The 25,168-nt window shown below is 43.5% G+C and overlaps 1 protein-coding gene across 2 annotated transcripts in view; it reads left to right on the top strand.

Annotated features, from left to right (window-relative positions):
- The window catches only part of LOC146809929 (ketosamine-3-kinase-like), a 308,807-nt gene that overhangs the window by 231,402 nt on the left and 52,237 nt on the right, over positions 1-25,168 (top strand). For both annotated transcript variants that reach the window (XM_085616790.1, XM_085616789.1), the window contains one exon: positions 24,077-24,199. In XM_085616790.1, the coding sequence (XP_085472916.1) occupies positions 24,077-24,199 (123 nt within the window). The remainder of the gene's footprint in view (positions 1-24,076; positions 24,200-25,168) is intronic.

Here is a 25,168-nt window from a genome sequence, read left to right as displayed (position 1 = left end):
GTTTGTGCTGGATAAGAAACAGATGCTGTAGAGACAACAACAGCATCCTAGTTCCTTTATGTTGACACGCTGTGGAGACACACAAACTAATTTTTGGGATACTTTTCACGAACTGTAGGAACAGCAGGCAAGGATGACCACACCAGACGCATACGTTGGCAGGCTTACCCTCACAGAAGAACAGGAACTGTCAGTAAAGCAGGACAGTAGATACAGACGTTGGCAGGCTTGAGAAGTGTTAGGCTTACCCTCACTGAAGGCACAGCATTTCCACAGACATTAGTAGGCTTACCCTCGCATAAAGGCGCAGCACAAAGTGAAGACGTTGAAGATGTTGACAGGCTTACTCTCACTGAGAGCACAGCTCTTGCGCAGACACATAGGAACAACTGGCAGACTGTTGTGGGCGACCGATGGGAGGTCACTGGTGGGGTCAGGATGCCAGTTGAGGTACCTTGACTTGAGTTGCAGGAGGTTCTTTATTTTAAGTTGCTTGATGTCCTTGAAGAGGTGACATAAGTAGGTTCTTTAAAGATCGTCGCCAAAAATATGTAGTAATCAGGTCCACTCAGTTGTGATGATTTAAGTAGGTTTATTAGAAGATGGTACAAGATCACATGTAGATAATAAGAGGACCAGATGAGGATCTGTTCAGGTCCAGAGGGAGACCAGTACAAGACCCCACCAGGAGCAGCCAGCAGGCAGCTCAGCCCAGTCAACTGTGACTTCTCTGACAGATCCCCAACATTCTGACAGCATCATCACCTTAACATTCCACTTGTGGTAGAATAGCATTGTATTAACATTAGCAGGATATAACAGTATGCTATGACACTCTCTAGCCCATGTGCACTGTAACACCACCCCGTGAATATGTCATGCCACACTTGCCTTTGCACGGGTTATATTGCCCCATCTAACGTGCCTTCCTCGATGCCTATGTGATAACGCACAGCGCTATGCCATACATATTACAATCTGGGATCCATATCTTTGTCACAGTGCATATGCAACGTTACACTCCCCAGCACATATTTTATACTACATCTTTAGAGACTAGTTAGGTTACACAACACTGCCCTGTGCATATTACACTCCAAGGCGCATATCGCATAGCACGCGTTAGTGCCTGTGCTATCTCACGCTCTCCAATGAATCTGTCATTGCGCACAATGTATTGCATATTATATTTCACGCCCCGGTTCATCTTATATCACACTTTTTGGTGCATAGTTTATACCATATACTATATCTAGTTTTCATTTTCAATTGTGCTCTCAGGACTATGTTCTATATAAAACTGCGTCCACCTACCCTTTTCATGGGCATTACATTTTGCAATGGGGGGTGGAAGGTCAGGGGGTATTTCTGCCAAGTGAGCCCAGAGTCACAGTCACAAACGTCCTCTTCTTCCTGAATAAAAGTGAGATTATGCTGCATACTTGTTCATATTTTAAGTAGTTCGCACAGACACACATTTTAAAAACAATAAAGTTCCTAAAACCCACCTTCTCTGAACAGTTGGCTTGCTGCCCCATCCACCTCCTCCCTATCCTCTGTTGTCTGAATCCATGGACTAGCCTCCTCCCTCCTCCCATGCATGGTCTGATGTGCTGCCACTGCCCTCCATTTAGCATGATGTACCAGTCCACTCCTCCTGCCCTCCATTGCCCAATTCTATGGCCCATCATTGACTTCCTGCTTAGCCTCTGTGCTTAGCTTGCTGCCCCTATTCTTCTTTCCCCTGCCCTCCGATGTCTTTGTGCATGCCACGGCTCCATCCTTTGAGCCATGTTCCATGGACCTGCCACTCCTATCTGGGACATTACTATACTCACCTGTGATCAAGGCGCATGCGCGCCGAAACGCGTAAGGTTTAAGAGTGTAACTGCCATGCACAGACCTAATAAAGCGTCGGCAAGAGAGGATGACATAGCTGTGAGCTCTTCTTTCTTCGTGTTGATGTTTACTGGATCCTCCATTCCTGTTTCAGAGCTTGCCCTGCAGAGTCGGTGGCCCCGGCAAAGTGGAGAAAAAAGTGGTGATTTAACGGAGGGGCATGACTCGCTCGATACCTCACCAGCCTAATGGATTTCCGCAGTTATTTGGTGATGGCTAAGAGAAAGGGAGACGAAGGAGGTGCTTCCTCTTTCCGACAGACTGTGTTCCTTCTTCCTGAGCAAATAATTCAGTGTGTGGCAGCCAAGAGCACTAAGCTTGAAATATTTTAACCCGACTGCATCGTGCAAATACAGAGGATTTTCCGCGATACTGAACAGTGGTGCATTCTGGGTATGGTGGTTATTGAGCCACAAGACCACTGGGACATTACTATACTCACCTGTGATCAAGGCGCATGCGCGCCGAAACGCGTAAGGTTTAAGAGTGTAACTGCCATGCACAGACCTAATAAAGCGTCGGCAAGAGAGGATGACATAGCTGTGAGCTCTTCTTTCTTCGTGTTGATGTTTACTGGATCCTCCATTCCTGTTTCAGAGCTTGCCCTGCAGAGTCGGTGGCCCCGGCAAAGTGGAGAAAAAAGTGGTGATTTAACGGAGGGGCATGACTCGCTCGATACCTCACCAGCCTAATGGATTTCCGCAGTTATTTGGTGATGGCTAAGAGAAAGGGAGACGAAGGAGGTGCTTCCTCTTTCCGACAGACTGTGTTCCTTCTTCTTAAGCAAATAATTCAGTGTGTGGCAGCCAAGAGCACTAAGCTTGAAATATTTTAACCCGACTGCATCGTGCAAATACAGAGGATTTTCCGCGATACTGAACAGTGGTGCATTCTGGGTATGGTGGTTATTGAGCCACAAGACAACTGGGACATTACTATACTCACCTGTGATCAAGGCGCATGCGCGCCGAAACGCGTAAGGTTTAAGAGTGTAACTGCCATGCACAGACCTAATAAAGCGTCGGCAAGAGAGGATGACATAGCTGTGAGCTCTTCTTTCTTCGTGTTGATGTTTACTGGATCCTCCATTCCTGTTTCAGAGCTTGCCCTGCAGAGTCGGTGGCCCCGGCAAAGTGGAGAAAAAAGTGGTGATTTAACGGAGGGGCATGACTCGCTCGATACCTCACCAGCCTAATGGATTTCCGCAGTTATTTGGTGATGGCTAAGAGAAAGGGAGACGAAGGAGGTGCTTCCTCTTTCCGACAGACTGTGTTCCTTCTTCTTGAGCAAATAATTCAGTGTGTGGCAGCCAAGAGCACTAAGCTTGAAATATTTTAACCCGACTGCATCGTGCAAATACAGAGGATTTTCCGCGATACTGAACAGTGGTGCATTCTGGGTATGGTGGTTATTGAGCCACAAGACCACTGGGACATTACTATACTCACCTGTGATCAAGGCGCATGCGCGCCGAAACGCGTAAGGTTTAAGAGTGTAACTGCCATGCACAGACCTAATAAAGCGTCGGCAAGAGAGGATGACATAGCTGTGAGCTCTTCTTTCTTCATATATATATATATATATATACATATATATATATATATATATATCAGGGAGCTGCATGATGGACAAACTAGAAGAAGATTGGTGCATTTAGCTGGAGCACAAAGTATGAAGGCAGGCCAGACATTGTCAATAATAGAGGGAAGAATGGAAAAAGCGATAGAAGTGAAAAAACACTGGATATTTCTGATAAACGATTATGCTATAGCTGTGGTAGCATTAAGCATAGAGGGTTATCTACCAACTGCCTGCTTTAAAAAGAAGAGATTGGGGCATTTATCACTGGTGTGTAGCGCAAATATCCTACAATAGAAAGGAACAAGGATGTGGAAGTATTCGTTTTTTGCGAAGAGAGATCTATTATAAAAGAAGTGGATTGTATCTGTGGCCCTTATCATCCCCTAAAATGTCTATTCAAGATGTAAGGTAAGATAGTACATACTTGGAAAGATTCATGTTATCCCTTTACCATAACAGATAAAATTGTTTGGGGAGATGTAAGACTCTGTTGGGGCTTGATGTTGAACCAGAAGGATGCTGTGGAGTTAAATTACGTATGAAGGTGTATTTCTCAACGCATCTAGAGTACAGAGATGAAAACCTACAACAAAGTATATGATGTACAGAAGGGTAAAGCCTTGTTAGGTTGGAGGAAGCAACAGGTATAAAGAACAATCCTTGGCCCCAGTCTTCTGGAACAGGTATTACTTATGAAGGAGGGTGGGACAAAAATATCTATGAGCGAGTTTCCCAAGTTGTTAGTGAAGCACTTGGGATATCTAAAATGTTTGAACATTGCATAATTTGGTGCATTGGCAAGAGTGCACCAAGTGACAAGTGTTCCCGTAGCTCTTAGATAACTGTTGAAGGAGGAACTAGAGGTGCTGTGCCCCAGTGGAGTTATAGAACCAATAGAATTATCTGAATATCTCAGTCCATTAGTGTTAGCCAAGAAGCCCAATGGTGATATTTGAATGAGTGTCAACTTGAGGTATTTGAATGAAATATATGGGTATATAGCCACTCTCTTCTGCACAGTGGCGAAATGCTGATGTGTGTCCAGTGCCTATCAGCAGGTGCGCCTATATCTGGAATCATGATGAGTATGATTGGGTTTTACATATACCTTTGGCTAACCTCAAAGAAGCTGGGCTTACTGTGAGCATAGAAAAGTTCAAGTTTGGTGTGGTAGAAGTGCAGTTTTTGGGGCAGACGTTATCTTGTAGTGGAGTAAACATAATGAGATGTTGGATGGAGTGCTGAAACTTTTCAGACACTCACCCCCAGTCACAGATCTGAGTTGAATTCATCATCATTCTTTAGCTCACTTCGCCACCTCAGTTCAGACCCAGCTATATGCAAATCAGTCTTAACCCTGTGCCTCATTGGAACAGTCCAGCCCGAACTGCCAAGCCAGGTCTTCCCTGAACCAGAAACAAGCATCCTGTGACCGGTTTCTGGGTAACACCCTTTATCAGCCAGGCTTGCTTGAATCCAGTTGCAAAGTGAGCAAGGGACCCACGTCTGGGCATACCCTGCCAACTTAGAGCGAACAAAGCATACACAAGGAGATAATGGACGGAGCGCTTAAACTTTTATTACACTCACCCCCCAGTCACAGATCTGGGTTGAATCCATCATCATTCCTTAGCTGAATTCACCACCTCAGTATATGCAAATCAGTCTTGACCCTGTGCCTCATAGGAACAGCCCAAACTGCCAAGCCAGGTCTTCCCTGAACTGGAAACCAGCATCCTGGGACCTGTGTCTGGTAACACCCTTCATCAGCCAGGCTAGCTTGAATCCAGTGGCAAAGTGAGCAAGGGACCCATGTCTGGGCATACCCTGCCAACTTAGGGCGAACAAAGCAAAACCAAAGGGGATGATGGACGGAGTAATGAACATTGCAAGCACTCACCCCCAGTCAACTGATCTGGGTTTAATCCATCATCATTCTTGAACTCACTGCGCCACCTCAGTTCAGACCCAGCTATATGCAAATCAGTCTTGACCCTGTGCCACATGGGAACAGTCCAGCCCGAACTGCCGAGCCAGGTTTTCCCTGAACTGGAAACAAGCATCCTGGAACCGGTTTCTGGGTAATACCCTTCATCAGCCAAGCTAGCTTGAGTCCATTTGCAAAGTGAGCAAGGGACACACGTCTGGGCATACCCTGCCAATTTAGGGCGAACAAAGCAAATACAAGGAGATGATGGATGGAGCGCTGAAACTTTTCACACACTCACCCCAAGTCACAGACCTGGGTTGAATCCATCATCATTCTTTAGCTCACTTCGCCACCTCAGTTCAGACCCAGCTATATTTAAATCTGTCTTGACCCTGGTAGTGGAGTAAAACCAAAAAGAAATTAAATTGGTGGCAGCCATCAAAAGATGCATGTTCTCTGGTCAATACAGACCAATTGTGTTCCTTTCTTAGACTGAGTAATTATGCCAAATCTGTCAATCATTTTGCTAATGGAGTTTAAACTTTGAGGGCGTTGAAGAAAGGTGTAAATTTTTCATGGTCAGAAGAGTGTTGGTGAGCTACTATGGACGTATTTCTGGAGTATGTCATTTGAGTCGCATACCAATCATGAGCATTTAGTGAATCTGCTCTCAACACAAGGGACCAGAACAGCGACACCCCACATTGCTAAGTGGATATTTAGGCTCAAAGAGTATTCATTCACTATCAAATACATGCCAGCTACAAAGAATATAAATGTGGACTGTTTGTCTTGATTACTATTGGTGGAAAAGGATTCTGCAGATGATGATGGATGGGTTGTAGTGGACATTGAAAACTCTTGTAAAAAAGTAACTTCCAAGGAAGAATGGAAACAAGCTTGTTGGGTGATAGGGTCATGCAGTCTCTCAAAAGGGAAATAACAGGTGGTAGCAGCGATGTGGAAGTTAGTATCAGGACCAATTTGAGTGACTTCAAAACTGTTTGGGTTGAATTATCTGTTGTAGATGGAGTAATGAGAAGAGGGGATAGGCCGGTTGTCCTTGTAGATTTGCGTAATAGGCTGCTGACTTTATTGCATGAGGGAGATGGTGGAATTTCAGTTAAGAAGAGGATAACACAAGTTGATTCTTGGTGGCCCGCCATTGATCAGGAGATTAACAGATTTGTTCAAGATTGCAAGGTTTACACGTGCAGTGATAAGTCACATGTTGGTAGAAAGTCACCCTTACATATGGTTGAATATCCCAAGAAACAGAGGGTTAAAGTAGCATTAGAAGGAATAGGATGACAGTCGCACTCCTTTTTTCACAATGGTAAACTGTTAATCCCAACTTCACAATGTATGGGTGCTATGGAGAATCACCTCCTGATCTTGAGGTGTACTGATAAGATTAGAAAAAAGTCCTTCACCACTGGAAGGGCAAACTCATGTAAGCACTCCAATGCGCAAAATCGCTTAAAAAAGTTAACTCCATTAGTTGTATGTCACTAGGGATTATTCACATCATATTCCAGTAGTGAACAAGTCCATTCATTAATGCATTATAAAGAGAACCAAGGATCAGTCATAAAAAAATAGCTCATCGTCTGCAGATAGCGTGATTCTGTCAGATTGTTTCTGTGACCATTCAAACCCCCTGATCAATGGGTCATGCTGCATTCAGGTGGCCAAGGGCTCTATGGCACGGGCAAATAACAACGGGGACAGCCCTGCCTCGTGCCACGGCTTATGGGGAAGGGTGCCGACCTGTACCCGGCCACCCGCACCAAGGCCAAAAGGTCTGTATAGAGTAACTGGACATATGCCGGAAAAAGCGGTCCTAAATTGATGGATCAGAGGAGTTGAAATGTCTAATGCTACTTTAAGATTAGAAAAAAGTATTTCACCACTGGAAGGGCAAACTCATGTAAGCACTCCAACGCGAAAAATCGATTTAAAAGTTAACTCCATTAGTTGTATTTCACTAGGTTTTATTCACATCATATTCCAATAGTGAACAAGTCCATTCATTAATGCAAATTATATATTTCCATTCTTCATTGCTATCAGATGTTGAAATTTTTTTTCTGATTCACAGGAATACAAACAAAAATCCCCGATGCATTTCTGGACCAGCCCTTCTTCAGGGGGTTCTTCCTGTAAACAAAATGGGATACTCTTAGTGATCCTAGAACTCAATGCGCCGAAACAAAGTAAAAAACTACTACGGCAGAGTGTCTAAAAAATAACCAATGTGTGGTGCACGCTGTGAATTCTGAGAGGTCATGATGAATAGTAAACAACAAGGGGGACAATGAGGGCTTGATAAAGGTCCACCGTACTTGCCCTGGGTAGAACTAGAAGACAAAAGAGGTACGGTGTTCCTGGGTGGCAAGTTGGCCACCTGGTGAGTACTCAGAGTGGTGGAGAGGTGGGAAATACCTCCTTTCGGAACTAGGACCCTCACACACCCAGAAAGCTAGGTGTCAAGCTTCATCATACGGGTCTGCTCCACGTCGAGCCGGCGCTGCAATGCTCGACGGGCACCCATAAAGGGGCTCTTTATCGGAGATCTTTTGTTCCTTGCCGTATAGGTGCCGTGGGTGTGAGGGGCCTGGTAAGATATAGATGTGGTGTGTGAGTTAAAACAGGTAAGGGAATCCTCTATAATTATTTTTATTCTGGAGAGGTCACAACCTGATTAAAAAGTAAAAAGAAGAAGGGGGGCGACTATTTTGTTTTAATCTGACAAAAATTACGCTCTACCCCTTAGTGGTCAACATGTTTCTCGCTTATAAAATGTCTCTAATAGATCAGTTGGCGATTCCTCAGGACCTGGTGACTAAATGAAAACTATCTACAGTGTGTGGTGTGGTTCTACATACCACTTCTTCTCTCGGTAGGATGTTCCCCTGGAGAAAAGCAGCCAACCTCTTAAGGATTCAAGAGCGGCTTCATCAGACCGCAGCGGAGTATATGGACACTCAACGTAGTGTCGCTGCTCCCGCTCAGAGCGGTCCGGCTCACCTACCCGCTACGCTGCATCAGGAAGGAAGAACAAAGACAAAATACTGCTAAAATTTAAACATAGAGCATATCCTGAAGATATCTTACGACAAGCCAACGTAAGAGCTAATCAAAAAGACAGGGTTGAATTGCTTAAACCCAAAGATTGCATAGTGAAAACTGATAAAAGAATGGTATTTGTGTCAAAATACTCAACTAAGAGTTTCAAAATCAAACAAACCGTCAGAAAATATTGGCCTCTGCTACAGGCAGAAACAGATTTTAAAGGCATATTTGAACAGTTCCCCATTTTTGCTTATCAATGCACGAAACATTTACAACAATTGTTACAAAAGCGTAAGGTCGCTCTTAACCAGGTTCATACTGGAACAATTCTGTGTCACAACTGTGGGAGCGGCAACATTATAATAAAAGGTACCACCTTGAGGCATCCCACCCAAGGTACTCCTATCAAGCTGCAAGTGACAGCAACTTGCGACACAAGTAACGTCGTGTACCCTTGAAATGCCCGTGTGGGCTACCCTACGTAGGGAAAACAGAACGCAAAATTAAAACTCGTCTGGTCGAACACAAAAGCAACATACGTTTGAAGAATCCCAAATCAACAGTTGCCATGCACTATTCCGAAAAAAATCATAACATCAGTCAATTAAGTTACTTGATTTTGGAACAAGTCGCAATAAAAGATGGCAGATACAATAAGAAGTTCTTGTTACAACGTGAACTGTATTGGATCCACAAATTGAATTCACTAAGCCCCAAAGGGCTGAATGACCGTGTAGAATTCAGTTGTTATTTATAATTTGTTCATTGTGTGCTGTGAACACACATCATTGAATAATTTTCTTGCTAGTACGATGTTTTTTCCACTTCTCTGAGCTTGAGACCTTTTAAAAAAAAATTCTTCAAACTTATACTCTCCCTGACCAAGGTGAGTGCGCAGATGTTCTTCTACCTTGATATGGCCATTTTTACCACGCCTTTCGTTATTTTAACACTTGCACTTGGTTTTGGGTTCAGGCACCGGATAATGTTCTAGATTGGAAACTTTATTGCATCACTTTCGGTATACACGATTACAATGCACTATCACATATCAGAGTTCTTTTCACAGTCTGCTTTGAGCCTCTATCGAACTTGCATAGTTCATTTCCAGTTTTCGTCACTATTTACTTCCGGGACACCGCGCTCATTTAGAATTCACTCTGCGAGTATCAAAACAGAGTATGCTCGATCTCAAGCTTTTCACAGGTAAAGATTTAGTATGGCACCTCACGGAATCGCTGTCCCTTTGTTATTTTGCATGTCTGTACTTTATCACGCTAACTCTTTAACCGTTGAATCGCCATTGAACTAACGCACAATTCTGATCCCCGTCTAAATGTTTGTTCATTTTTGAACATGCACATTGCGTTACCTGGGTCAACTCCTATTGAGTTGTTACTATCTGTAGACACTGTTCGAGCACGTGTGATCACAATGGCCGTCAGCTCCGAACGAGTGGCTTTTATCTTAGGCATGTTTTTGAGCTCGTTTGATCACCCATGGCCGTTGATCGTACAATTTTACTTTTGACAATATACACTCTGAGTGAATCCAACGCCTTGCGTAGTCTGCTTGGTAGGATCTACCCTTAGGAGGCGGCCTTCTTAATTAATGATGACCCTAAGATACACCTACCCTAGGAACCCTAGGAACACCTACCAAGCAGACTACGCAAGGCACTGGATTCACTCAGAGATGACGAAGCCATCATTATCAAACCGGCAGACAAAGGGGGCGCCACAGTACTCCTGGACATTGATGACTACGAGGCCGAATGTGACAAACAACTCAACAACACCAGATACTATTGAAAACTGAATGAAGACCCTATGGTGGCACTTTCCAAACGGATCTGTATTTTGGTGAACTAGGCGAACACAGAGGGCTGGATCTCCCCTCAGGAGGCGGCCTTCTTAATTAATGATGACCCTAAGATACCGTACTTCTACGTCCTTTCAAAGATACATAAAGGAGTGACTCCACCGCCAGGACGACCAATAGTATCCGGAATCAACTCTCTCCTGGAATCCCTGAGTCAATTCAGCGACCCCTTCCTTCGCCCGTTGGTCCAGACCGCCACCGCATACCTCAAGGATAAACGAGACGTGCTAAACTTTATAGAGGTGATCAACGAGGAAAATACCGAACCCATTGACCTACTTCTAACCCTGGATGTAGAAGCCCTCTACACAAATATCCCCCAGGTTGCAACCATCGAGGTCGTGGGAGACTTACTACAAGAAGCCGACCTCCAATCTAACACGCCATTGGAGTTCATCATTGACCTAATCACCATAGCCTTGAAACAGAATTTCTTCATGTACAAAACATCTATCTTCCACCAGATACAAGGTACCAGCATGGGCAGCACCTTTGCACCGAGTCTGACAGGACTATATATGGCATCTTTTGAGAGCAGAAACATCTTCTCTGATGACAACCCGTACAAAGAGAACCTGATCATATGGAAGAGGTACATAGATGATGTCCTGATATTATGGAAAGGCCCTAGAACCACCTGTGATGCCTTCCTGGAATGGATCAATGAACTCAATCCACACCTCCGGTTTACAGGGACAGTGAGCGAATCAACCATCCCATTACTGGACCTGAGGATCATCCTGGAAGAGGGCGTACTCAGGACGACACTACACAGGATATCCACAGACTGCAACAGCCTCTTAGACTTCAAGAGCCACCATCCCAAAGCCTTACGGGAAAACCTCCTTTATGGACAGTTTTTGCGGATGCAACACAGCTGCACGACCATCCAAGATTTTGACACCGAGGCCAGCCACCTTGAGAAGAATCTCCTGGACAGACACTACCCTAAGAGGGTCGTAGAAAAGACAAGGAAACGAGCTAAGAACAACCATAGACAATCCCTTCTCGAAACCAGAGCAAGAGAACCCAGCAAAACCATCACGTGTGTCACCACATTCACACCGCTATCCAATAGACTGAAAACATTATCAGACGTAACTGGAAAATCCTCAACACAGGTACACTGAACTTGGAACAACCATGGTTTGATTTTAAAAGGACATCTAACCTACGAGACACCCTGATAAACACACGCCCAGTGAACAAGAAAACGAACCCACAGAGGACCACACTCTGGAATCTACCACCTGTCACAGGGCAATAGCCGTGTGGCAACTGTCACGCCTGCTCCACCATGACTCAGACAAAGAAACTGATCCTTGACGATTTCACCTGGGAACAATGGGGGCACTCCAATTGTAACACAAAGAACTGCATATACCTTATTACATGTCCGTGCGGCCTCAGATACATCGGCATGACCTCACGTCCAATCAAGACACGGATAAGCAAACACAAGAGCACCATACGACGAGGTAGGACAGCTAACAAGCTGACTAACCACTATTTAGAGGTTGGCCACAACTGTGAACAATTGGCATGGACAATATTGGAATTCAGACCCTTTTGGAACACACAAGCCCTCCTACGGCAGGAACAACGCTGGGTGTTCCGACTACACACCCAGACAAGAGGACTCAATGATGAGATACCCTGGGTAGAGCTGTGACACTGGGCGCACTGAGAACCATTAACCAAGAACTGGCAACCCTACACCCATACATGAAGCAACCATACCCCTTATGATGAATAGCAGCTCGCTATACTTTTAGCCAGTATTTGACTCACCCAAGACATCACCAACAACTGTTCCCCAAAGACAAAAACACGAGGGGCACATCATTAGCCAGGATCAATTCTTTGTCCCTCATGAAACACACGCACTACGTGCGCATTTCTGGCAACCTGGCTACATAGGAGCACCACTGAGAGCCTGGGATATAAGACATTTATATCCAATATCATACGGTTTATCTCAGATATCCACTATATATCTCACGAGAATCAGTATTTATACATGGGGTTACTGCTTTATAATACCGCTCTTGCACTGCATACACTACGCGCATGCTCACTACATAAATGTCCCACACAGCTGGGGTAGTTGTCCACACACCAAGGATCATTGCACCCTATATGCATGTGCGGGAATGTTAGACCCCCGGGGAATGCGCACACATGATAGAGACACTGCTCCCTGCACGTGCGCGCAACGCTACGGCCATGACTGAGCACCGCACATACACTAAACAGGAAGTAGAAGACGCCTTGGAAATAGTTACTTATACGGAATGCAGAGACACAGCAAACACTTTATGCAGGCAGCCGCTGGCAGAGGGTAGGTGCTTAATGAGCCGGCACCCGACGCAACCGTGAGTACTATCCACCATCGCGGTGGGGATCTGCATAGAAATAGTCAGCATCTATCTGCCAAAATACGCTCAGGTATTTGTCTCTTTAACGTTGTCCCCTGTGGACTCTCTCTTTCTTTAGCAAATAGGGTGCGGGCAGCCAACGGACAAGCCTTGGGAGCTCTCTCCCATACACACAAGGGTAAGCAGGGCTGTGCCCGCCACTCCATCTTAGCCGCACTGTCGTTAACGTTCTTTGATTAATACAGGGTCGTAACTATTTATTACAATGTCTTTGTCTTTTTAATTGAACGATCCAAAGCACAACTATCACATCAGCTAGGTCCTAAAGAAATGCCACTGATCTCACAGACTAATCAGCCGTGAAACATTTCGACCTTTTATTAGTTACACGGGCACATTGAGCCCTACAGTAACTCACTAACCTTCTGGTTTTTTTAATCTACCAGGGGTACCGCACTATTAAAATATTTCCGTTGGACACCGCTAGGTATTTTTATTCACTCACCACTGCACGCACTCCACTACCATTTATCTGGATCCACCCCACACACCCGCACTCACCTAACGGCTTTTCTCTTTAAAAGATCTCCGCGAAAGTGACCCTTCGGGGGACCGTCGGGCATTGCAGTGCCAGCCCAACGAGGAGCCAAAGCCCGATGATGAAGCATGACATCCTTCAGGGTGTGTGAGGGCAACTAAGAGGCAAGACTTGGCCCTCCCCTTCGGGACTGGATCCTTGATACCGGGGATAAACCTCTGCCTCTCTCTTTTTCATTCTTCTCTCGTTTCCTATTCTACTCTTAATCTTTCTATCCCCCCGTTGAGCAGGTGAGTTTTTCCACCTCCAACTCGGAACAATGTCCTCAATGATTTAACGGGACGTGGAGGGTACCTTCTTTCACACGGTCTGGAGCTGTGAGGCGCTGCAGTTGTTTTGGTGTAAAATCTTATCCTGCCTGGTCCGTGTCTTGTCCTGAAGCCTCCCACTCGACCCTAAGCTGTTCTTGCTCCATAGCACGTAGGTGATTGGCGGGAACCGCTACAAACAACATTTACTGTTTCTGGGCCTCATACTTGCCAAACGGGACATCGCCCAGGCGTGGAGGGGGACCTCCCAGCCAACATTGGGTGGGTGGAAGACAGCCATGGACATATGCATGGGGGCTGAGATTGCAGTCTATCACACACTGGGCTGCCCGCAGAAACACAGGAAGATTTGGTCCCGTTGGCCGGCATATCGGGGCATAGACTTACCCCCTGTGCCACAAATTGACCCTCCATGAGTTTGTCCTGTACATTTATCTGAATGCTAAAATATCCACGATGAGAAATACTGTCGCCAGCACACATACAGCTAGACATATTGCGTTCAAGTGAACTATGTGGTAACCTGTGTCACGTTTCAGTTTTTGGGCCAGCTGTCTTGCAGGCTAGTTTGATGTTCCAAAAATTGTGGTACTTTTTACTTCTCATTGTAGCTATAATGTATACTTCGGGTTTTGCCCAACACGTGCTACGGAAACTTAATCAAATTTGTTGTGAAAAAAAAAGAGTAGCATTGGACATTTGTGATCCTTTTGGTTGTTCAGGATTGGAAGGTAAATATGCTGTGGTGATGATCAATTATCATTGCTGGTGGTCTAACGTCACATTTTTAAAGAAAGTTAAGTTGTCTAATTTGGTACGTTTTTGTGAGGAGGTTTTTGAAACATAAGAATGTCAACAGAAAATGGAATTATAGAATGGCTTTAAATCATTTGTGCGTTAAGGATCTTGTTGAGCATTTTAATACAGCGCTTGTTGAAAGTGTACAGTTGGCTGTGCAGAGTGGTTTGGACCAGACACAGGAAGTGAAGAAAACACAGTGGAGTTTTAAAACAACAACACATTCAGTGACTAAAGAAACTTCTGTCAGGTTATTGAAGAGAAGATGACCTTGTACCTCGGTTACACCAGAATGGATGGGAAGAATGGAAACCCATAGGTTTTTGCAAATTACTAATAATTGAGAGGGTTAAAAGCAAGCAGGATCAGTATGAACGTCAGAAGTTCAATATGGGTGATTATGTGAGAGCACAGGAACAGGTCATAGGTAGTGATTGCCCAAGAAGTCTGATCCCAAAGAAGTGCTTGGTGTAAGTGGGGTTGTGTAACATTGTAAAAAAAGAAAAATTATGAAGAGGAGAAGAATCACAAAATGTGGGGAGTTGGGACGCCAGTTATGGCTAAAAGTTCTTAATCAGGTTTCCAATGAAGGGGAGAGAATGCCACGAAGAAAAAACGTAAAGATTACTTGAGCGGTTAGACACTTCATTAGGTTTCTTATACCGAACTTTGAAATGGGCTGAAGCAGAATGTGGTTCAATAAGTCACCTGATATCACGCTGAGGTTTTAGTAATATCCTATTTTTGGGAATATTCTAGTTTTTTATGATAATTTATTTAGAATCAAATTGGAGTTATAAAAAACGTATTTCCAAAACATGGTAGCAATCCCACTCCTCTTTGCATGGTTCAATTATAAGTATTGCCTCAGTAACCACCTCAATCAGAGTCGGAAGCCATCTTTCCCTAGCAGGTGGGTCTCTTGAATCAGAGCTATTTCACATTTTGTCACATATAGTAAGAGCAATATCACCTTTTACTTTTCATGTTGCTATAAATTCCTCCTATTCCTCCAATCTCTTCCTGCATCCTCTCCCTCCCTGGGGTTGCAGTCATGGCCAGATACATAGAAGCAATGGATCTGGAACTCATATTAAATCAATGACCCCCAACTTAAAACATGTGTATAACACAATGTAACTAGCATTGTCATTGTCACCACTCTTGTCGGGAACTGAACATGTCTCACTTTCGAGCTCCGTTGCCATGGCACGGGTACATTCTTTACATTTGTCTCTATCTTCCCCCACAGGGACCCTGAGTCCAGAACTTCGGCCACTCCTTGAGATATGCCCCGGGAATAGGTCAAACATATGTGATCACTGGGGCTCCATATGTGGATGCCATCCAACGCTTGAGATGTGTGCAGCTCATCCTTCAGGCTCAGCAGTAAGACCAACCACTCATGTGTCACCTCCGCTGCATTGGGTTTATTTATTCTTCTCTTGTGATTGATGTTGTCCAGCACCAGAACCCGATTGTAATATTAAGATAAGTAGTCTAGCCTTGGTAGTTTTCATGTAGGTTTATTAGGTATCAGGTTGTATAATGGATGAGCCCCACCAGGAGCAGTCTGTATGCCGCTCAGTCCTTTCAGCAACTGACAAACCATACCAACATTCTAACCTTCAGCATTCTAAAATACACACATCCTGGCTGAGCAGCATACTACATCTTCTCTCTTCTTTGCAATGAGAAGAGAGAACCTCAAAGAGGCACAAAAATAGATTACAAGCAAAATTCAAAATGAAAATATCTTGAAGAAATGGAATGAAGAATACATTATGAAACAAGTAATGAAAAGGTGAAGAATTTCGAAATATGTAAATGAGTGAAGGATACATTTTGAGACATGTAATGAAAAGTAAAGCACTGAAGTATGAGAAATGAAGGCAAAGCATGGATACGAAGGGACCCAACCCTTCTTCCCCCTTTTACGGAGAAAACAGATTTGATGGAGATGCAAATGTTGCATGGTAAAGGGAAGAGTGACGTAAAGAAAATCAAGCGAAGAAATGAGAGATGAAATTTGTGCAGCAATGGTGGCGCAACACATGAAGAGTAGAGAATTGACATTCTAATCACCACCAGGGCACACCAGTTGACCAGACCAGTGTGGAGGTGGCAAGCAGAGACGGAAATGGAAAAGTACAGTTAGTGCAGGAGGGAGAAAAGGAAAGCACTTTCAACATGTAAGAGAGGTGTGTAATGTACACCTAGGTGGATTTTGGGAAATGAATCCACTAGACAGTAGGAAAATGTAAAATCACATACAGGTACCATGTAGGGTGAAATTACAGACTGTCATGGATCTGTGAGAAAAGTGTTGAATAACGTAACAAATGTAAGCACTGTAAAGTAAAGTGCCTTTAACAATGGAAACCCCCAAAGGAAGTTGGGCTGAAAGGTGTGCGGAAACGGCACATGGCACAATGTATAACATGAAACTGTGGAACGGATGTGGAGGAGGACCACATAAAGAAGTAGGATTTCCCTCAGAGCAGGTTGAGGTGAAAGGTGTGCAGACACGGCACAAGGCAGAACGTACCACATGAAACTGTGGAAAGGATGTGGAGGATGACCACATGAAAGAATGAGATATGAGCAACAGGCAAAGTGCAAGCATAAATTGTAGTGGATAGAAATTCATGTAACTTAAATGAAAGATCCCATTCCAGTGAGGATGCAATGTACATAGAAATGAAATATAATAATAAATATTACTGTAAAAACACCATAAAGTACACATTTTGAGCATGAATGAAGTTGCAGCACGCAAGATGTGTAGGGCATGACACATTAGTACATAGTGACACTCTGCTTATATGAGGTGAGACAATGTCCCAAGAAAATAGTAAAATAAAATAAATGAAGTGGTCACCGTGGTCTGGAAAACGCTGTATCCTCCCCTGAAGTTAAACTTCAGTGAATGAGTCAAAAGTACCTTGTTGTGAGAATATTTCTTATATATATATATGTAACAATTTTCTTAAGTGTGGATTGTGTGATCAGCGTATGAGGGTGTGCTTGAAAGTAAATCTACCAGGTAGTTGCGGCGGGATATGTGACAACTTTGAAGAAATGCACACTTCTCCATATTCTGAAAGGTCCGAGGGAAATAATGCAAAAATTTAAAATGGCGGCACATAAATCGATGTTGAGCCGGGTGGCTCAAGGCACATTTGTGCTTTAAGACGTCCGGAGAGGATCGGTAGAATATCAGAAGCCATGGTGACAAAGAAGAAAGGTAGGGCATGCGCGCGATGTGGTGGATGCGCGCGATGAAAGCTGTTGAGGAGAATTAAAATGTTTTGAATTGGACAAACTGCCAAAAGTATTGGGGCAAGTTACTCACAAAAATGCCGGCATAATACCTTCCCATGCAGATAAAAGAACTGAAGATCGTATGTGCCGATGACTTTGCTAACTCTGGGGTGCCAATAAAATAACCTCCAGTAGGTGGCAGCAAACAACTACTAATTTCAGCCGATAAAATCAGCCTCCTGTCCTGTAGAATCTCCGCTCATTATCCAGTTACAATATTCCCTCGCTGGCATTTTAAAGCTTGAACTAAAATAAAGGCTTGTACTGGTTCAGTTTTTCTTCCCCTCATCTGGGCTCACAATAACTTGAGCAGGGATTAACATTGGAACTGACAGACAGCCGGTAAGCAAGCGGTAAAGAGGAATTCCATGCCTGAAAAGTGTAGCCGGGTACTCACAAGCCTGTAGTATGAAGAAGACATCAAGGTGGCAGGCAAGGGGTATCTTCAACGGCAGCTGAGGCAGGAAGTGAACAGGGAAATGAAGCAGGGACTGGCACATCTGGAGTTATGTGCAGGCAGGAACTGTGAGAAGCCAGTGGAAGCAGCAGGATCTGTTGTTGGAAGTGGCACTTTGGAGTTGAGGGAGACAGGTGTCGCAGGAGCTGGCATGCAGGCAGGAACTGGCATGCAGACAGGAACTGTGGGAAGGAACTGGAAGGCAGCAGGATCTGCATGTTGGAAGCGACACTTTGTAGTTGAGGGCGACCGGTGGGAGGTCACTGGTGGGGCTCGTAGTGCCAGATGAGTTGAGCTGCTGCTTCTCGGTTTTTGTATCTTGAGGTAGCTTAATCTTGAGGTTACTTGAAAGTTGAAGCGCAGGGCCTTTCCAAATCGACGCCAAATGTAATATTAAGATAAGCAGTCCAGCCTTGGTAGTTTTCATGTAGGTTTAGTAGGTATCAGGTTGTATAATGGATGAGCCCCACCAGGAGCAGTCTGTATGCCGCTCAGCCATTTCAGCAACTGACAAACCATACCAACGTTCTAACTTTCAGCATTCTAAAATACACTCATCCTGGCTGAGCAGCATACTACACCGATCTACGACTCCCTCCAAGGCTGCAATGCTGCTGGTCAGGATCATGCAGACCCTGTATAAATTTGAACTCTGAAAGAGACCTCAACTAGTAGGTCTGATTCTTCCACTGAAAACAAAAATGCAATGGCAAAAGTACCTTCACTTCTGTAGCATGATCAGTGAGTGGTCCTGGAATAGAAAGATATTTGCTCCCTCATTTAAAAAATATATATATAAAAAAATCTAACTAAAGCAATACAAAATTATGAACACAATTTGAAACAAAGTAAAGAAAAATGGAAATAAATAAATAATTGAAACGCAAATCAATGTACAAATATTTAAAATAAAATAAATAAAATAAATCATTCAACAATGTATGAATCAATTAAACAAAAAGAAAATGAAGTAAAAAAATTGTATATGTATACTTTATACTAAGCCTGAAAGGGTATTGCTTTGACTTATACTCGATGCTCCCTTGTGTCTGGACAAATCTTTGTCTCTCTGGCTCTACTCAGAGCAAAACACATATGTCAGGGACTGCTTCTATTCAATGCAGGTTGGCTTGGATGATATTTTACCAATCCAAAGCTGTGATACTGACCCTGGAGTGCTATAAATGTTTTTGCCATTTTTCCACTCGGAGTGGATGGCACTAGCTTATTTTACGCTTAAAGACTTTAATGCTCACAGCTTGGAGACCAGGTTTGTACGTGGTCTCGCCTACCATTATCCCTGTTAGGTAGATCTGCCATATTTAAAATAGTCTCATTGCTCCGCCTTCTATATCAGCTCCATAACCATCCATACCCGATACGGCCGACTTGGTTCCAGCAACTTAATGCAGTCCTTGCTCGGTTCCTCTGGGGAGGAGACATAGCGCGCGTGGCCTTGAGGACCTGCTTCCAGTCCACCTATTGTGGGGGCATTGCCACCCCAGATATCCAGGCCTATTATGCAGCCTCACATTTACTCGTCCTTAATGACTGGTGGTATGCGATAGACAAGACCGGCATATGCGGTTGAGCGCTGGCTGATGGGATCCATGCTACATACGGTCCTATATTCTGGCCCGACTCTTAGATAGTCGCCACCTGCAACTACGACGGTCTTCATGACCTGGAAAAGAGCGCTCCGCTTGATCGGATGGTGGGGTAAATTGACGAGAGAGACCCCCGTGTGGCATAATGGCCAACTGCCACAATTGATAAAGTTATCCGGTTTCAGGGGGTGGGAGGCCATTGGGATTGACACATTGGGCACTGTCTTGCATGGACAGATCATGAAGTCCTTTCAGGAACTTCAGACGGAATATGCCATGCCCCACTCACAATTATTTAGGTATCTCCAACTTCGACATGTCCTCTCCCTGTACCTGGCACAACAAGCAGATATACCTGATTTTAATCCTATAGAAGCAGGAGTCTTTATGGGGGATCTTGGAGGCCATAAAATAACTAAACTATATTGCGCACTTCTAAACAACACCCCCACTACATTAAATAAAACTCGATATGCCTTGCAGCTGGACTTGGGTCCCCTAGATGAGGACAATTGGGTGGAGGCGCTGGAATCCCCACGCAGTGCAGCAATTGTGGGCCGCCTGCAACTCATCCAATTTAAATATTTGCATTGGGTCTACTTTACCAGATATAAGCTATGGCGTGTTGGGTTGATTGCCTCCCCTCATTGCTTGTGCTGTGGGGCCGCGGAGGGTACATTTATACATACAGTATGGCAATGCACGAGGGTCTGTCGGAGGTCTTAGGGTGGGAAATCCCGCTTGTGCCACAACTGCTGATGCTCCATATCACTGAAGGATTGGGCTGCAACAGGTATAAGCGCCACCTGCTCTTCCTTGGTCTCAAGTTGGCTGAGCGGGATATTGCTAGGGCATGGAAGAATGAGTCTCCGCCACTGGTTGCAATATGGAAGAAGGGTCTAGATTTTTGCATGGGCCTGGAGATCCCCGTCATCACGGCGCGGGGATGTCCCCAGAAACATTATAAAATATGGAAGAGGTGGGCAGACTACAAGGGGCTATATTTGGAGCCTCCTCCTCCTATATCTGCAGTGGAGGAATTGCCGGGATGATTGCGCTGTGTTGTGCCCTGGATGTTGACTATAATTGTTTCCAAAATACATGGCCTGACCATATGTACCCAAGACCTTTTGGTATTCTCTGTAATTTTAGTATGGCACTATTTGTTTTTAAAAGTTATTTTCAAATAAGTTTACTTAACATTGGAAATGTTGACATCATTAACGCTGTCAATTATTACATTTTATTGGTGTTCCTCGTGACACCAAGCGTGTCGGCTGTCAACAATAAAATTACTTTGTGAAAAAAAAATACTTTAATGCAAAAATGCAAAAGGTTTTGTCACCTTTTTTTGCTTGGCGAGGATGCAATATATTAATCCTATACTTAAAAGTTCTGCTTGAAACGCAGACATTTGAGGGATGCAGTGTTGGTGGTGTTTTAGAGTGCTCCATATGAAGCAGCTGCTCTCCACCTAAAGCTTCTAAACTATCAAATGTTCCTTACTTCTTGTTTTGCATGATTTATGCGGCACTCTAAACCTGCAAGGGTATTGCTTATATATATATATATAAGAAAGAAGTCTCCAATGTATATCCTCAAAATAACAAAGAAACAAAAGGAGCAGCACACCAGGAGACTACACAATTAATTTATTGCGCACCAAGACGACGTGTTTCGGCGTCAGCCTTTTTCGAGTATATATTTATTTATTTTACCACAGTTATTAGACCCTATTTGCACCCAAAATTAAAACAAATCCAAGTAAAATTAAGCAATACAATTACCTAAAAAACATTAAAAGCAAAATACAATAATATACTATGTACACAATACCTATATTTTAAAAATATCATAACAAAAACACTAAAATATTTTCACAAAAATGTAATTTGGCAAATATCAATAAATAATTTTTTCTTATAAAATGTACATTTCAAAATAAATGTCATATAAATATATATAAATTACTCCCTGCACTATTCCCCTACAAACCTAACTTCCCACCCCTACAATTATTTTACAAAATCTACATACTTTACAAATATTAAAACAACATTTAAATACAATAAAAACATACACTAAATATACATAAAACAATGATATACATTACAATGAAATTAAACGCAGCAATATTTTTTATCAATATGAAAAATACTTTCAAGAACGATTTTTGGACCGCCGATATTCTATTTGCCGATATTCTTACCATCATAATATTTGTATCACACAATATTTTTGAATTGATAATATGGTGGAGCCCTAACACATCTAAATCTAAATTCAGGATACCCGGGTGTGGTGTTCAACTTTGATAGCAAATTGTGTATCAAATCACTGAATCACTTGGTTAATATCTATTAAAGTAATTGTGTTTGACTGCATGCTATGGTGATGGTAACCATGATGAAAGCAAACACAAGGAGATGATGGACAGAGCACTGAAACTTTTCATATGCTCACCCTCAGTCTTGACCCTGTGCCTCATAGGAACAGCCCAAACTGCCAAGCCAGGTCTTCCCTGAACTGGAAACCAGCATCCTGGGACCTGTGTCTGGTAACACCCTTCATCAGCCAGGCTAGCTTCAATCCAGTGGCAAAGTGAGCAAGGGACCCATGTCTGGGCATACCCTGTTAACTTAGGGCGAACAAAGCAAACACAAGGAGATGATGGACGGAGCGGTGAAACTTTTCAGACGCTCACCCCCAGTCACAGATCTGGGTTGAATCCATCATCGTTCTTTAGCTCACTTTGCCACCCCAGTTCAGACACAGCTATATGCAAATCAGTCTTGACCCTGTGCCTCAAGGGTACAGTCCAGCCCGAACTGCCAAGCCATGTTTTCCCTGGACCGGAAACAAGCGCCCTGGGACCGTTCCCAGGAGGCACAGGTTTAAGACTGATTTACATATAGCTGGGTCTGAACTGAGGTGGCGAAGTGAGCTAAAGAATGATGATGGATTCAACCCACATCTGTGACTGGGGGTGAGTGTCTGAAAAGTTTCAGCGCTTTATTCATCATCTCCTTGTATTTGCTTTGTTTGCCCTAAGTTGGCAGGGTATGCCCAGACGTGGGTCCCTTGCTCACTTTGCCACTGGATTCATGCTAGCCTGGATGATGAAGGGTGTTATCCAGAAATCGGTCCCAGGATGCTTGTTTCCGGTTCAGGGAAGACCTGGCTTGGCAGTTCGGGCTGGACTGTACCCATGAGGCACAGGGTCAAGACTGATGTGCATATAGCTGGGTCTGAACTGAGGTGGTCACGTGAGCTAAAGAATGATGAAGGATTCAACCCAGATCTGTGGCTGGGGGTGATTGTCTGAAAAGTTTCAGTGCTCCGTCCATCATCTCCTTGTGTTTGCTTCGATGGTTATCATGATAACTCCACTCTTCAGAAGGAAGAGAACAATTTCTGTAGAAGACTTTTTGGTGTTCCTCAATGTACACCAAGCTGTATTCATCATCAAGAGCTAGGCCTGAGATTGCTCGCAATTGCCCCTTTATTACTATGGATTTCAATTTGGACAAATACAGCTGCTGAGCTTAACCATATGATTATTCTGGATTGTATGACGTTAAAGGGTTGCTATTAACAAGCTGTGTTCTGGTAAGGGAAGGCCGGATAAAAATACTAGCTCTTGAATTGTTAGTACACAAGATGTTACCTGGGTTAAGAGGATTTATGCCGGGATAACAAACTTGAATAGGGAACAACCTGAGATTCCTAAATCATAGATAAGATTGTACTCATCCGTGTCCCTTTGATTGTAAATATTTTCAAACTTCTATTCACTTCATATTTTCTGTCAATTATACATGTAGTTTCTTCGGAAATACTTAGTTATCAATGTTCATAGCTGTTGTTTTCAAAAGCTTCTGGTCAGCATTTTTGTATATACAGATGATAGAGTCTCCCTTGTTTTTCTATTCTGTTAGCCTTTTTTTAGCTGCTTCTTTCAAAATTAGGGATTCATTGACGTTTAACTTGCCTGATTGCCGTGTGCTGAACATAACATATTACCATGCCTTGATCTCATATAACTTAATTATCCTCTATTGTGAGTTTTTACTTGTTTATATTTATTGTATATTACATTTGTACAAGTTTTAATGTTTTCTTTTAATCGAAATAAACAATGTTTAACTAAACTGAATATATAACATGCCACGGTTCAGATTAATTTACAGTGGGATTTCACAGAGCAGTACACTACATGGTGTAACTTAATGTAGTCACGAGTGATTAACTAAAATGGCTTTATTTTTTCCTTCTTTAGGTTAATGATTGGCACAGTGATTGGGTGACATTCTTTACAAGCCAGCGAATTAAGCCACAAATGGACCTGATGGAGGAGCAGTCAGGAGACAGAGAGGCAAGGGAACTTTGGGCACATCTCCAGGTAAATACCAGCCATTTTAAAAGCCAGGTTTTTTGTCTTTTGCATGGTGTATGTAGACATGTTCACCGCTCGTGGTGTGAAGTGACAGAAATCATGGGTTCTGTTTAGTTTTTGCCTAATATAAATGTTTGCCGCATGATGGGCCAACAATCAAATGCATCTATTTGTTGACCACACCCACAACCCGGTGACAAACCAGCAAGCTAGAAAGCGGCCAATAAAGGGAGGTGCCTTTACTTGGGCAAACACTTGTCAGTCCAGTACCACCAAGGAAAGGGTGCTGACTGCCCCCAGCTGGCATGGTTGTCAAGGTAGTGGCACTGACGATCTACAGTCAATCAAAGAAAGGAAAGCTCACTCCAATAATCAGATCTTGGTGTTTCTTTTTTATTCCAACAAAGTACCCTATTAAGAAAGTGATAAAAACACTCAGTTTCAGGATTGTTGTCATATTTCCCTCCTTTATAAAAAATAACCATCTTATGCACTATCTGTACTTACACTCTTATCATCCTTCTATATTTAAGATTGTTTTAAGGCCTTTTATGTCATGTTCATGCACTCTAAAATTGCATTAGTGACATCTGCGTTCATAATCTAAACCTACTACAAAAATATGCAAAAGGTTAATGCATTTAATAAGTATACAACACATCCCAAGATGCGTCTGTGATTTATATGCTTAGCGCCATGTGAGAAAGTGCCCCTTTTTACGTGGTCACCCGCATTTCTTTTGGACTGAAGCTGCTGGGTTTTTGGCTCTGCGATTTAGGACACTGCTAATCGGGTCTAAATGCAAATATTATTAATGGCTATGCGGGGAAAGCCTAAAACTGTATCCATGAAATGTATCTGCCCAATGGGAGGATTTCACATGCACAACACCGGACCAAAAGACCTGAACAGCCACCTCTCCTTCCACGCACCCAAAGGACACCTATGATCAGCCGATCTCTTGCTGGCCACCGC

Source organism: Triturus cristatus, chromosome 7 (assembly GCF_964204655.1).
Source record: "Triturus cristatus chromosome 7, aTriCri1.1, whole genome shotgun sequence".
Taxonomy (NCBI): Eukaryota; Metazoa; Chordata; class Amphibia; order Caudata; family Salamandridae; genus Triturus; species Triturus cristatus.
The sequence above is the reverse complement of the archived record's forward strand: the minus strand, read 5'-3'. Positions and strand labels throughout refer to the sequence as shown.